This window comes from Erpetoichthys calabaricus, chromosome 7, assembly GCF_900747795.2.
Source record: "Erpetoichthys calabaricus chromosome 7, fErpCal1.3, whole genome shotgun sequence".
In the NCBI taxonomy this organism is placed as follows: Eukaryota; Metazoa; Chordata; class Cladistia; order Polypteriformes; family Polypteridae; genus Erpetoichthys; species Erpetoichthys calabaricus.
Window position 1 is genome coordinate 167,473,646 of NC_041400.2, and position 16,273 is coordinate 167,489,918.

Genomic DNA, 16,273 nt, shown 5'->3' on the forward strand with positions numbered 1-16,273 from the left:
GTGACTCATCCAGAATGCTTTGGTGTGTCTGCCTTTGCTTTTGAATTCAGCCGAGTGAAAAATGACGACTGTCCGATTAACTGTGATGTTAGTTCCCTCTTCTTTCTCTTTCTCAGATCGCTTTTCGGAAGGAAGTCAGTTTCGTAGTTTTTATGAACAGTTCGAAAGTACCTTTCCACATTTTCCTTCTTTGGAATAGCAATGATAGATTGACAGATCAGACAAACGCACTTCGATTGTGACATTGTGAGAAAAAAAATCCTCTTCCAATTCCACATCCAGCCCATACCCTCCCACGAACAATTTTTTTTAATCCCTTCTTTAGTCGATATAAATTGGAATGCTAACTAGATCACTTAGATAGCCGGAGTTTTGCAGTAGCTCGCGCGTTTGATCGTGCGTGCGGGATGACCAGTGTGTTAGAAGAAAAGAGATCTCAGACTGCCCACCCTGTATGTCAATCAAGCGGCAAATGCCATAGGGAGGATATGATAGACTAACATTTAAAAAAACATTTTTTTTTAATGCAACGCGATCTACCTGCACTATCTTTCCGATCTACTGGTCGATCGCGATCGACGTATTGGGCGCCCCTGCACTAAAGGATACCCAGGTGTTAATCATACAGGGGCCTAGTGTTGTAGGGTGGCAATGCTATGTTCTACACCACTATACTACCCATAAATCCATCGTTATTTTATAAAGTGCATTTAACAGTCATCAAAAATTGCTTTGCAAAGCAAGCAAAAATATAGTAGATCATTAGCCAGAGACTCATGAATAAAAGAATAGAAACAACAATTAAATATTGAAAGACACTAAAGGGTACATCATTATATATCTAGTACGATTCTGAAAATTTTAAAAGTCTGAATTACCCAAAGCCGTCCTAATTCCGGGTTTTCATAAGACATGCAATGATTTGCTTCATGATGTAAAAGTACATAATAACATGAAGAGTTGGATCGAATATTTGAAATCTTAAAATGTTTTAAAGCCTAAAATATTATCGATTTTAATAAAGTTTGTCATTTTCACCCACTGTAAGGGGTCCATAGTCCATAGATGGCTCGATCCCTAGTGAAGGGGCAAAAATCTAAAATAACATATTTGAGATCACTGACCATGAAATAGTCTTATGTTTGACATTTATCTGTTTTAATATTCTGAGAGTGACACTTGAAGGGCTAGAACCACCAGTAAAAAAATCAAATATTAAAAATATTATATTCATGATTGGTCACCTTGAACTATGGCATAAAACGACACTCCACGTGCATATATTACCGATCCAGATTTTTATGAAAAAGAGTAACTTTGACCCCTCGTATCCCAATAGGGGGTGAAGTCCTGGGGTCGGTTGATGCACAACTCCAAGGCCTTCTGATCATTTTTGCTTTATCATATAGGTGTAATTTCCGGCGCAAAATATTGCCTAAATTAAGTCTTTTTTAGTTCTCGAGGGCCAAAAATAAGAAGTAAACCAAATAGCGTAACGTCCTGCATAAGTAGACATCGACAGAAATCGAACGGTGTATCATACGTCGGCATTTTCTCGTATTGGCGAGCCAGGAGGCGCCAGATATAAAGAAATAAACTTAGGTGGTTCCTAGCGTTTAATCGTAAGTTATATATATATACAGTATTGTAATAATATATAAAAGTGTAATTATGGAGGTTAACTTTATATATATATATATATAGAGAGAGAGAGAGAGAATATATATACAGTATATATATATATACAGAATATATATACAGTATATATATATATATAATTAACCTCAATAATTACACTTTTATTATTATTATTATTATTGTGCATATATGTATGTATTTTTGTCATTTAATGTGGGAGCCGCTTTTTGTGGAACCTAGTTCAACTGCAGTATTGGCAGTTTTGCACCATGTAGTCCATGGTAAATCCGGCACTATGTGGTGCCCCCACTCCCGAATGTCCTGAGCTCGTGCTTATTTTGCTTGATGGTTAATCTTAGTCCTGCTGTTGCCTGCAAATTTAATTAAAAAAACAGCTGAGTAAACCGTATGCTTGTATCCTCCTTTCCCCACGCCTCGGTATGACCACCATTTTTTTAATACTGTATTATGTCTTGCCCAAAGGTTTGCAGATTTACTGCTTAATTGCAAAAAATTTTATATAAATAACTACGTTACTTATTTTTTGTCTTTTAACTCGTATACAGTTGATCCAGAATATAAAATACGAGTTTATTCATCTTATTTTCCAGAAAAAAATAATTTTCCGTTACATCATCTCACCATAAGCGTATGGTTTTACATCTAATAAAGACTAGTCAAAAAAACTAAAGGGGCGTCTGTACGGTTTTCGAAGCATGCCACCAAACTTCGCATCAATGAGCTGTTCTTCCACCAATACCATCGCTTCGCTGATGAGCATCCTCACTGAAATTGGCCCTGGTAGAAGTGGCGAGATCACGCGTTCCCTCGCGCGGGCCACTCTGATCTTGTTGTTATGACAACTTGATGACGTAACGTTCGCCATCACAGACACTGCGCCTCGATTGGATAAGCCATCGGACGATGCTGTCGCATTGCACACTCAAGTTCCTGCTGTAGTGGGTGTACCGTCCTGTAGGCTGTGGCCAAAGAAAGGTGTTCAGCTGTCAGTTCTTGAGTGTATTTTATGATTAATTGAATACACTATTTATTATCATTTACACGGTTGGGTGGCCACAGGTTTTATTGGGTTGAGTTTGACAAAGTAACAGGCAGCGAGTTGGACGCACCAAGGAAATAGTGAGGTCCTGTGAACATTTCCGCTTGACAAGGCAGGCAGGCAGCAGTAGCAGTGGCTGCGGTAAGGCTAAAGTGACGAAATCGTGTAGCGTGTTTTTTTTTTTACCAGTCTATTACCGAAAGAAGGTCATACGAAAGAACAGCTTCTGGCAGTGCGGTGGTAAGTGTGGCCTGGTCATAACATTTTTCTTTCGCTTATTTTACACACTTTATGTGAATGTTGTCACACCTATCCAGTCTCTCGTCAGTCTGTCATTTTCCCTTGACAGTGAATACTGTTCATGATTGCTTATTTTGGAACTTGTATATATAACAGGTCATTTAATGTGAGTCGTGAGTATATCGGTGTCCATAATTTGTCTAATTTTAGAGAGATGAACTCGCAGTGTTCATCGGGGTTTCCCTCTTCAGAACTGATATGCTTGTTATTTGGAGCAGTAGAGATGATACGATGTTTTCGGAATGTTGTGCTTTCTTTTTGGATATCTGAGGAAACCGAGTTTATGTAGCGTTAAATTTAGTCCGCTTTAGGGAGGTTTAATAAATAGTCATTTGTAGAGTTGTAATAAGAAAATGACTTACCAGACTACAATGTTTGTCTTAGGTTTTGTAGCTGTTGCCATTCTAGTAGCAATAAATAGGGGCAACTTGACTAAATAACGATGAAGTGGAATTTTTAACAAAGAAATGTAGATTAAACCGGAGTAAATGTAAATTAATCTGCACAATTAATACCGTGCCTTTCACTTTAAACTCTGCACGATAGGCTGTAAAGTATGTGCACAAGCACATTTACGGGCATTCAAGTCACGTTTTATTTATCACATATAGTACGATATGTAGTGAAATGCTTAGCTGCTTAACTCCAAGACTGTGCATTAAAGTCAATATAAAGCATAATAATACATGTGTTTATAGTATCAATAAATATATATTAAGTGAGTGCAGTAGCACACGTTATAATGGGATGACAAAGTGGTGTCATAAATAATACATAATAACTAAATAAATATCTCGATTTAAATAATGTAAGAGAAATAGCAATAGGGCATCATGTAGCGCTGCGCAGGTGGACTGCGGTCAGAAGCTCCACCTCAGTCTCTCTGAAGTGGTCTTCATGCAGTCATGTAGCATTTTCCAGACCACAGCACAAAGAGGCCATTGTTGGGATGTCTGGTATTACTGGTAATTAGCCCTGGTACAACATCACTGGATGTAGATGTCCTGGAAGTTAGGGAGTGCACAACCAGTCCAGCTAGTTGCAGAGCCTTGCAGTTTTGTTTTATAAGTAAAAATTATAAGGAAAAATGAAACTTGTGCTTGTAGAGACTTGTGTTGGTTCCCTGTGGATTGTCATAATTGTTTGCTGACATTAAGATTTATATCTGCTGAAAAAAATGATGAGGCCCCTGTAAGTGTATGGCAACAATCTCCTCCCTGGCCATCGGACCTTACTCTTATTCTGTGTTGATTAGTGTTGTCTTATTTTAATTCTTTGTCTTTTTTTCTAATTTCTTCATCATGTAAAGCACTTTGAGCTACATTATTTGTATGAAAATGTGCTATATAAATAAATGTTGTTGTTATTCTAGACCGCATTATCTATATCAAATGTTTTATGTAATGCATATAAATACCTCCAGCGCATCTGAATGATGGGCTTGAGTGAAGTCCCAACACAGAGGCTGTATAAAAGAATGGGCAGAGTCGCCTATATTTTCCAAGGAGATTTGAGGTTGAATGGTGTATGCAGACCACGCTACATATTTTCTACCAGAATATAGTGGCTAGTATATTCTTCTATATGGTAGTGGCATTAATAATCTGATTTAAAAAAGGTGTTTCAGTTTTGAGTGTTAGGCCGGGCTCACTGGAGTAAGTGGGAGAACAAAGGACACTCAGAAAGCTGCTTGGGTTTGGCTAAACTGAGACATACATTTTAGTAACAGACTGAGACAACTGTGTTGCACCATGAAGCGCTATGCAAGGTTGTTTCTACCCTCAGCCATCGGGGACTATAATGAGTCATCCCTCTGCCGAGGTGGTATTCTGTTCTCTGTGTACTGAATGGTACTGAGCCTGTCTATGAGATATCTGATCAGACAATGATACTATGAGCTAGTGCAATAAACTGTGCAAATGTCTTGAATCCTGTACTGTGGAGTTGTAAATATAAGGGTGTGAAGTTCTGTTCACTTTATATTTAGTAAATACCCACCCTTTAAATTACTTAAAGGTAATTGTTGTTACATTTATATTTTTAACTTATTAGCATACTTAAGATTATTATAATTCTTCTTATATGTATGTTTGTGCCTTTTTGTCTGCCTGTCAATCTATCTAGGAGACACTTGACAAGTGATCGACTCTGTAACAGTAAATTGCAATAACCTGGCATGTCACTGTCCTGCTCCACAGACAGATTGAGGAGATCGTTCCTCCCCCAAACTATGCGACTCTTTAATTCCACCAGGGGGGGTAAACGTTAATATTTAACATTATACATAGTTATTGTCTGTTTTTTTTTTTTTGTTTTTTTTTTTTTCACCTGTATTATTATCATTCTTTAATTTAATATTATTTATTGTATCAGTATGCTGCTGCTGAAGAATGTGAATTTCCCATCGGGATTAATAAAGTATCTATCTATCTATCTATCTATCTATCTATCTATCTATCTATCTATCTATCTATCTATCTATCTATCTATCTATCTATTTAAAATAAGGAAATGTAGACCAAGACTCCATTAAATAAACTCTGCCTAACAGGCTGTGAAATATGTACATAGACATGCTAACAACAGTTTACTTTATAAGTTAAAATTAAACTTGTGCTTGCAGAGACTTGCATCATAATCTTTTGTTGACATTAGGTTATTACTGCTGAAAAGTGATAAGACAGTATGTGTCTGGCTTTATTCTAGACCATGGTATTCATGTCATTTGTTGTATAATGCTAGTTTTTACAGCACAATTTACAATATGACTGTTAAAATATAAATTAAATATGTGCATGGGAAAATTTAGTAAAAGATCTATGATTTAATTTGGGTAATCCAATTTACCCTCTAATGCAGTACTCTTTCCTAGTTCTATGAATAGCAAGAATTTATTAGTTCTGCAGTGGACTTTGCAAACTCCCAATATGAGTACAGCCTCTTAATTCTACTCTACTTTCTAGGAGTGGGCACAGTTTTATGAATAAATAATCAATTAATCTTCAGATTAGCAGCACATGCTATTTTACTTTTCCCAGTGTACAAGTTCTTAACTCGTTTGTTTTCATTATAATTTCAAATTAGAACTTGTTAGAACCCTATAAACCTATATAAGCTGTGTGCAAACTTAGTGAAAATCCTCAAGTCCTTGTTTTTTGTGTACACAATAATCATTCACTGTACAATATATATGTACTTTTAATTCTCTCTTTTGGTAAAGTACTATGTCCGAAGCAGACTTTGGTAATCATGGCCTTCCACGTGTCTCTTTCCATCTGATTTCATCTCATGTTGCTCCTGAACCATCTCACAGCTTTTCCACTGATGGTGCTTCTGTATTTTAGTCTTGCTGTCTTCCCATTGGTTTTACACAGCAATGCAACGCTTTCTGTTCAGCTCTGATGATTTGTTCCAAATATTTTAATTGTCTATTCTTATATCACTTAGTTAACATCTTTTTACATGTGCACTGTTTAATACCTCTTCATTTATTACTCGAGTCTTCATAATTTTTGGCATTCTTCTAAAAAAACACATCTCACAGCTCTCTAGTCTGCCTTACATTGTTTGCTCACATTCCATGTTTCATAACCCAAATGTCTGGTTATGTGTTTTAACTGCATAAAAGCTGTTATGCCATAGCAATCTTTCTCTTGATTTGCTGATCTCTTCATCTATCTTGTGTTAATATGCCTCCTAGGTAACAAAAGTGATCCCCTTGCCTGCTGTTTTCAGATTTTACTTTTAACTGGCATTCTAGAACTACTTTGCCTTTGTAAACATAATGCACTTTTCTTGCAATTCAATTTTAATTAGCATTATGTAAATAATTGCAGAGCATTTAAGAATGTATAGAAGTCAATCTATCTTTTGGCAGTCCCATTTAATTAATTTTCAGAGTGTCCTGAAATCTGTCACGGATTGGGTGCTAATTCATCATAGTATACATTCAGGCACCAAACCAGACTTGCTCATGGGACCAGTGTTGTTTGTATAGTTATGTACTGCAATTGACTTATTACTTTGTGACCTGCCAGCCTTGTGCAGTAGAGTAGGACAGTTTTTCAAAAATAGAATCATTTAAACTCTCTGGTTGTCTCTGGGGTGGTCCTGGGTGATTTAATCTACATGTAATAGGTATATTATATTGAAGAGAGTGGTCCACTTGCAGTTTTAATCATGCTAATAAACAACTGAGCACGAGGTCCTTGAAAATTTCGGGTACCAAAATTAACAAAATGCTGGTACCATACCATTTTGAAGTTTGGGTTTTTCAGTATTGGTATACCATGTACTACTTCCTTATCTCATTATTCCTGTTTTCTTTATCTGAAATAATGTCTTTGCCTCAGAGTTAGAATTTAATTAATAGCCAGGAAGAAACATACTCTTTAAAGATGCAAAGTATCTTAAAGAAATATTTTATAAGTTTTTATACAGAAGATGCAGATCAAGATCATAAATTACTAGGGTACAAAATAAAAAGGGAGTTTAGAAGACAGTTTGTAACTAGGGCTGCAACTAATGATTATTTTGGTAGTCAACTAATTGTTCATTTTGTTTTTCGATTAGTCACAATTATTTCATGCCTGACTGTTTTGATGCCTGCGACCTGTGGTTGCACATCCTGTTCTGGGCTCCAGTGCATGGCTTACCTCATCTGCTCACGTCTGTGCACCAGTGAATGTCACCCTGATGTCTCTGCATTAACACAATTAAAATTAATAACAATCAAAATAACAACCAGTGAAACATACGAATTTGAAAATAATCAGATGTTTTTATATTAGTGTGACCATCACGATAAAAAAGAAATACATTAAACAATACAAACTAAAGTGCACGTAGTCTTTAAACAAAAAAAAGTGCATTTAACTTAACCAGAAAAATACATTGTCAAAAACAAACGTTTTTCATATTTTAGTAATAAATGACAAAATGTAAACATAAACTATATAATGTGTAAAGCCTGCAGTGCAAAGATCAATAAACACTTTCACAAAAGGTTCAAGGATGATTCAGTAGCTTCCGTGGCGCAGCGGTAGGAATTGCTGACTTATAATCAAGAGTCCCCCTGTTCGATCCTGACTGTCTCGTATATTTACCGTTTTAAGTAGTGAGTTGCTCTTATTGTTAATATTATACAATAAACACATACATTTGATTTGCGTCTGTAACAGCCACTGTAAATGTATAGTACTTGTAAAAGTTACTGGGTTTTTTTTTTTCCCACTTTTATTCTCTCGGTCACGATCACGATACATAAAAAACAGAGACATAGGTATATATGATATTTGGAATTGTTCATTTTATGACCTTTATAGTACATTTTGGAAAATATTTGTGGCACAGATGCAACATTATTCATATTCATTCGTGTACCTTCTTGCGCTTGTAATCAGTGACCGCATTTTTTTTTTTTCCCCCGACCTTGCCCAGTCTGCACAGGACTCCAGGACATGCAGAGGAAAGAATGTCAGTGGACCCCGTACATGCCTTGATTGCCGCCAGGTCAAGCTTGTTATAGCACAAGCAATCGGCCACCTGCATGCTCCTGCTAGCACTGAATAAGTTTAAGCCTTCTGGTGCCAGCGTGCAGCACCGGTGGAAAAAAAAAAGAAAGACAAATATATGTGACATTTTGAAGAAATCGTTGTATGACCTGAATAGTACCAATCAGAAAACATCATCGCATGAATGCAGTATTATTTGAAAACGAACAGGTCGGGTGTAAATTTATTACTTGTAAAAGTTCGCTTTTTTCACTTTTATTTTCTCAGTCTCATTCACACTCTCCCTCCCCTCCTGATCTGACCCTAACTAACAGCGCCAGCATAGATTCTCAAGAGACAGCTGCATCATAGCTCCAGGATGCTTGCATTTCGGATGCTCATGCACCGCGGTGGTGCTGCCATGAAAAGAAAGCTCCGCTTTGCATAATCTGCATTCAACTTTTTTTCTTTTTCGGTGAAGTTCTCCCACACGTCAGAAAGTTTCTGTATAAATATTTTTCCATCACCTTCCCCATCCTCTATCTGAGTCACCATTGCAACCACGTTTATTTTCCTCTGCATTCTTCTCCTCAGACATTCTTCTTCGTTGGTAGGACTGTGAGCAGTCTTGACAAACAATAACAAATAATACTGCCCCCAGACGTTCATGTAGTGCATTGCAGTTACAAAAATCAATGTGGTTTTTTGTGACTGGAGCCTCTATTGAAGGCTCTGTTTATGACAAGTCGAAAATGAAAAAATCATAGTTGACGTTGTCGATTACGTCAACTAATCATTGCAGCCATATTTGTAACTGTCTCTGAAGTTTCCTCTCATTACAGTCGTTTCCTCCCTTATCTCAAAAAGATGAAAGGAACATTTATTGAGCATCTCTAATATGGCCCAAATTGGATGGGTATGCTGTAAAGTGGGCCTGTGTCTCATCTAGAATTGGTTCTGGCTGTGTGTCCCTCTTTGTCTCCCTGTGAATGTTGGGGTAGGTGGGTGTGGTGAATAAATTTATATATTATTGTCCTGCTGAAATGGTGTGCTGCTTTCCCAAATGATACAGGCTTTACTTGCATATGCAGGCTACCCCAACAAATTTGTAGCCAATTAATTAGTATGTGGATGCACAAACATTGTGAAATTTCCCAAGTCAAGACTTAGTGGGATTCACAGCATCTGCATATATGTGACAAAAAAATCAGGAAAATTGAAAGGTCAAGTACATAACATACCAAGATGTTATTTTTGAAATGTGCTATATTAATATGAATGAGGCAGTTGCATACAGAAATCTGTAGCTATCTAGTTACATAAGAACATATAGTAAGTGTGACACACAGGAGGAAGCCACCTGATCCAACAAGCTTATTTGGTTAATAGAGGCGATAGTGTGCAAAGATTGGCTGTTTTTAGCTAACTCCACTGATTACATTGTTCAAAAATGTTTGTCTGGAAAATCCTAATAATGCAGCAGTCTTAAAGTACTGTTCATCTATTAGTTTTCTTTTAGTCAAATGCAGTGGAGTAGGTTTTGATTGACCTTTTCCCTAAACTTCAAAAGCCTCACACTTGTGACTAGTCCTGGAAATTCCAAGTAATCCTAAGAATCATGGGGTTGTTAGACCTGGGAGTTTCCTGAAGGATTAATCTTGTAGCAGAGGGAAAGTTTTGGTTTCTTTCTTAATAGGTGCTCATCAGAAAGTTTAGTTGGTGTGTGAAAAATGAAACCAAATCACACTTAGTAACTCTATCAGCTTGGGGTTTTATTCTCATCATAGTTTGCTTGCAATTGAATTTCTGCAATGGCCAAACCTGGAACTTTCCTGAAGGTCTGTGTGAAAAACAGGTGGGCGCCTGCAGTTTTGTCACAGAGTGCAGTTTTTGAGTATGTCCTTGATAGGTGTACCTCCAGCAGCTCCCTCCCTCTTAACTTTGATATTATAAATTACCAGAAAAATATATGTCTAACAAGGCATTGTTGTTTTGTGATCAACATCTATATGGTATGGAATGAGATACTACATACTCAGTGTTGATTAGTGGGTGGCATTGGTTACTGAGCTTGGTGGGGAAGGGGGATGTGGATGTTCTCTCTTAGAGAGGTGTAAACAATTAAATTAATAATTGTAACAATAAATAAACAATGCAACAAATCTTTTTAAAACAAAAAAATAACATTCTTAATTGATTTTTTTTTTTTAATTTGACTTACTGTCACCTCATTGGTTTGCCTAAGACAGATGCCTATAAAAGATACAAATACATAAACAAAAATGTTAAAATCTCAAACTTGCAAAACAGGTAACTATCTTTAAATGTACCTGAATATTATGCAATGCATGTGTTTTCTAAGTTGTTATAATAAGTGGAATGCCAGAACACTGTTTGCTCTGCATTATATGATAAGTTATTGAAAGATGAGATAATCGTGAGAATGCATTTGCCGAGGAGGTCAAGTGGGATCATATTACTGTCTAGAGGAGTTTCAGATTTATGTCTTGAAACAAATTGCAGCAAGGTTTAGTCTGAACATGTCACAAAAGTACAATAGCTGAAATGTTGACATTCCCTAGTCAATGGAATTGTGAGCTTAAGTGAATTACAGTGCATGATTTATTACACAATTGTTTTGGAGTTTCCACACTGATTCAGAGTTGCAGATAGTACAATGTTATGGTCATTTTGACATAAAAACAGGAACACCATAGGAAAGTAAACAAACACCATCGACAACTCGGGTGCAGTGTTCCATTTTTAAAAATTCTAAGTGATTTATTAAATTGATTTAATATATTTCAAAATTGGATGCTGCAATGTCTTTACACTCCCCACCCCAACCCATGGGTGGTCAAGATTGCAGGACAGTGTGCCCATTAATTGCAATGGTAGGGGAAACACTGTTACAGTAAAGACAGCTGATGCCATATTATGTCTGGTTTTATATTCTGTGGTTACTGTCAGGGTGATCCTGGCACCAGACCATGACAATAAGATATTTATTGGTCGCCCTAAAGCTCAACAACACAGATCACTAATGATTATTTATTTTTATTTTGAGGCTTCTATGCTATAGACTGTCTTTGCTTGAGAGTCAAGTTTGAGACTGAACTCTTCTCTTTTTTTGAGCTGTTTTTGTATAAAGAGTTTTTAAAAAGTGCTGAATCAACATTTATTTTATAGCATTGTGTAGTGACAATTTTCTATGAGCTGTACTCTTTTAAAGTAGTCTTTCCCTAACATGGGTAACCTTCCCACCACTTGAAATCTGTTTGATGTAAGCTACATTTTGTTGAAATGTCACATAGTCTTCATTTTGCTAACTAGGGGGAAAAAAGAAATACAAGAGGGTAATGTAAGACGGACGTAGAGGGAGTGGCGTCACAGAAAATGTTTTTTAAGTTAGAAGTTATTGATGGTGACTTCTTGTTCCTCTTTTCTAATCTACTGTTGTCATAATGTCTTGAGCTGCAGTCACCTTTGAACATATGTTGTTAATTGCTAATTTCAGGAATAAGAGAGGGGCTTAATTTAGGGATCCATGATGTCTCTCTTAATTTCATGGTTAGGAACCGCACACTACTTTCACAGTGCTACTTGTAAAGCATACATTTTTAAGGCAAGTAGTGGGGAAAGACACTTCTTCCTCTGTGCTACATCTTTCCTTGTTAGAGTCTATGAACATTAGGTGTTATTCCTTGATGCAGTTGCTGTGCTCATTCTGCCATATTTGTGAAGATGTTTGGTTTTTAAAAGAAACTTTTTTTAAAACTGATAAAACTTTAAAGATCTGAATATTTTGGCATTATAACAACAACTGTATGCAATAGATAGAGATTTATATAAGTCAAGAGTTAAATGTTAAAATATGTTGACATTTGATTGACCTTAAAGTACATGCTCCCGCTCACACTTGTTTGCAGGTTTTCAGTTTGTAGTCCTTTTTAAATAAGTGCTCTACTTTGAAATATTACTTCAGGGAGACCCTTGGAGTGTTGAGGCTGCTAAGATACAAATATTGTGGGGTGATTGCAGCTCCCTCAGAGGTCAGTGTGTGTGCTGCCAGTACACAGCCATTAACTTTCAGTACCACGTTTAGCATAATGCTGGCTTTAAAAATTTGATCCCATGCAATACTACTCAGGGTAGAGGTTATCACACTAATAAGATGAGTTTGCCTTTCAGAAAATAAAGAATTTTTTATTAAATTCTTCATTCCCTCAATAAAATGTAAACATCTTATTAATTGGTAGTGTCTGAATTTTATTTATTTATTTTTGTACATATTTCAGGGTAACCACGAGTTAAAATGTTGACAAGGCTCTTTCGGATGCATGGGCACTTTGTAGCCTCCCACCCTTGGGAGGTGATAGTGGGGACAGTTACTCTGACCATCTGCATGATGTCAATGAACATGTTCACTGGAAATGATCAAATCTGTGGATGGAATTATGAATGTCCAAAATCTGAGGAGGTAAGAATAGAAAGGAATCATGGCTGTCTCTCTTTGGGCTCGTTTCCTAATAATGTTAATAGAACTCAAATTCCAGATTAGCAAAAGCACAAACACCAGTACATTCTTAGTAAGGGAAAATTGTGCAATGAAGGTTAAGGACTGGTCTTTGGCTTGAAACTGTTTTTATATGCCAAATTGGATTTTTCACACACACACCAAACACTAGGGACAATTAGAATCGCCAATGCACCTAACCTGCATGTCTTTGGACTGTGGGTGGAAACCTGGAGCACCCGGAGGAAACCCACGCAGACACGGGGAGAACATGCAAACTCCTCGCTGGGAGGACCCGGGAAGCGAACCCTGGTCTCCTTACTGCGAGGCAGCAGCACTACCACTGCGCCACCATGCTGCCCATAATATTGTTAGGATATAGGTAAAAGTAATGGTTTTACTGAATAATTACTGGATTTTCTATTGCAGCTATCCTAAATTTATGTTGTGCTTAGCCACTGAAAAAAACCTCACATGGTTCAGTGTGGTGCTGAGGTGTCACCCTCTGCACTCTAATCCCAATCTGGGTAGTTCATTGTGTGGTGGGTGCTGCCATGTCTTGCAGTCAGCACAGGCTCCCAACCTTTCTGTATTGTCTGATACCTTATATTATCACCAGTCAGTGTTCGCAAAATACTTTATAAAATGCAATTGTTATTTACCTTTTGATGGTATCTAGTATGACACTTTTTATGTAAAGTTCACTGAAACAATATTGCATTCCTTACCTAGCAAAAGGTTGGCTAGCAATGAGACTCTTGTCTGGCTGGGCCATACAGCCTCATCTTCTTTACTGATTTGTATCATAACTAATGGTTTTCCTTGGTCTGCTTTTACAGGATATTTTAAGTAGTGACATTATCATCCTGACAATCACACGTTGCATAGCAATTGTCTACATATATTTCCAGTTCCAAAATCTCAGACAACTTGGATCAAAATATATTTTAGGTATTTCATATTTTTCTTTTGTGTCTTTAAATATACATGTTTTTGAATATAATTTCTGTAATTAATTCTGTGCATATGCTTTTGCTTTTTAGGTATTGCAGGCCTTTTCACAATATTCTCCAGTTTTGTGTTTAGCACTGTTGTTATTCATTTCCTTGACAAAGAGCTCACAGGACTCAAGTAAGTCTTCTGTTTTTGTTGTGTGCCATATTACTACTTTAGAGCAGAGTTCACCTTTTTTTTTTTATTTATTTAAAGACTTTATGATGTTTTGCTTTTAGTGTAGATTGATGTACAGCAACTTGTAAATGCCAGCTGTGTTCAGCAGGGAGCGCTACCTCCTTGGATGGAACAGGTTCTGACCAGGGGCCTCATGTATAATTTAAATCACAATGTATAAAACCTAAACTTGGCGTAAAGCCACGCACATTTTCACAGTAGCTAAATGCTTGGCGTACGCAAGTTCTCCTCTCAGTTTTGCAAACTGGCAACACCCAGAGTCAAAGCAGTGCTACTGTTCCAATGTGGTTTCCCTTTCTTTTTTAGATCCACATCCCTGACGCGGCTTTATAAATACACTGAAATTAACAGCATACTGTTTATTAGATTAATGCATCTGATTGTAGTTGACCTGTAACAATATAATGGTCCACAGAATGGTCAAACTATTCTAAATACCATAGCTGCTTTAGCGTTGTTACTCTTGCTGCACCTTCTTCTTTCAGCTGCTCCCATTAGGGGGTTGCCACAGCAGATCATCTTTTTCCATATTACTCTCGCTGCACCACTCGGAGTATTTATATCACTTTATCTGAGTGCGGAATCACAGCTCTACAGCAGCTGATTGGAAAGATCAGTATACAGCATGAAGCACACGCTGCCTCAGCCATGCTGTCTATTGAACAGCTCCCATACGGCAAACACTTCAGAGCCTTTCCTCGCTGTTCAGAAACAATTTCATCCCAAGAAATATAAACGCACTCAATCAGTCCAAGTGCTCCTTGTAGAACGCTTTGTAATTATAAGTACAATTACCTCACTGTAAACTTGTGATAGTTGTAATATTGCACAACCTGAGCCACTTTATAAAGTGCATATTTACATATGATGACAATATCATTTTTAAGATGAAATGTATTAAAATATATTATACAGATAAAACTTTAACTTCATTTAAATAATCTATATTGTTAATTATTAAACATGTGAGGACACGGTGCAGCAGCGCTAGCAAGGAGCGGGCGCTCCATTCACGGACTGTTCCGGTCTCTCGCTGTATTCTTATTGGGGCTGGCGCGACACTGGAAGGATAGATGGATAGAATAATTAAACATGTACTACAAAGATATTTCGTTCTAAGCTTACAGATGGCTTAACGTTTATTACAGAGCTGATTGTGTGGTGATTGGGTATTTGGAGAAAGAAAAGTAAGGACAGGAATTGGAGGTTAGTACGTTTGAAAGAGACAGTACTGCTGCAATAAATTATTTAATCGAAGGTCACGCACGGCGTAGCAAGCATCTTGCGTGAGGCATGAACAATCACTGCGCCAATGTGTTCCCATGTTTAATAACATTTTTAACTCCTCTGTCATCATGAAAATGATATCAAGTATACATCTCAGTATTTTAATTATTCAGAGAGCTGTAATATTACGAATGTAATGGATTCTCTGTCCTGTCGGAGGAAGAGAAAGCCCGTTTAAGAAGCACGTAGTGATTCACACACACAGAGCACACAGAAGAACAAATACAAAACAAAGCATCTAATGAGCTACTGTAGTTATAATGGGATTTGAGAAACTAGTAAATTAAGCGATTTTAAGATGAAGTTTATGATGTTCTACTTTAATGACAAAATAAACTACGTGATTAAAGTGGACATTTCAAGATATTAAAGTTGACATTTCGTGCTTTTTTTCCCCCACTGTGCCTTTTCACGGCAACTTTGATATGTGACTTCTTTTTTATTTCGGGCACTGCAACTTTGTTAACTTGAGCTTTCGCATTTCTCCGACACTGTCACTGGATCAACTTCCTTTTGTTGTTTATACCACTGTTTAAACCAACAAATAGTATGTTTTTCCTTGCCTCCACTTGGTATTCGCTGAAATTCTTCTGTTTTCCCTCTTGCTTTTGCCATTGTCTTTTCACAGAATGCTGTGCTTAAGGGCAATTTATATTGATTTGCATATTCAAAGAGACATAATTCTGGGAGGAGTTTGGGGTGTGGCAGCAGGCGCGTGTACGTGCGTTACTTTTCACGCTTACTGGGATTTATGGAGTGGAAGAACGTGGAAGTTGGTGAACGCACAGA

The 16,273-nt window shown here is 37.1% G+C and overlaps 1 protein-coding gene across 3 annotated transcripts in view; it reads left to right on the plus strand.

Moving 5' to 3' along the window:
- The first annotated feature begins 2,548 nt into the window (after window positions 1-2,548).
- Window positions 2,549-16,273, plus strand: part of hmgcra (3-hydroxy-3-methylglutaryl-CoA reductase a) — a 38,451-nt gene continuing 24,726 nt past the window's right edge. Inside the window, exons 1-4 of one of the 3 annotated variants that reach the window (XM_051929507.1) lie at window positions 2,549-2,644; window positions 12,789-12,970; window positions 13,846-13,957; window positions 14,050-14,137. In XM_051929507.1, the coding sequence (XP_051785467.1) occupies window positions 12,806-12,970; window positions 13,846-13,957; window positions 14,050-14,137 (365 nt within the window). In that variant the 5' untranslated portion in view covers window positions 2,549-2,644; window positions 12,789-12,805. Of the gene's footprint in view, window positions 2,939-12,788; window positions 12,971-13,845; window positions 13,958-14,049; window positions 14,138-16,273 lie in introns of all 3 variants that reach the window. The other 2 variants (XM_028805686.2, XM_028805685.2) reach the window with 2 other exon arrangements.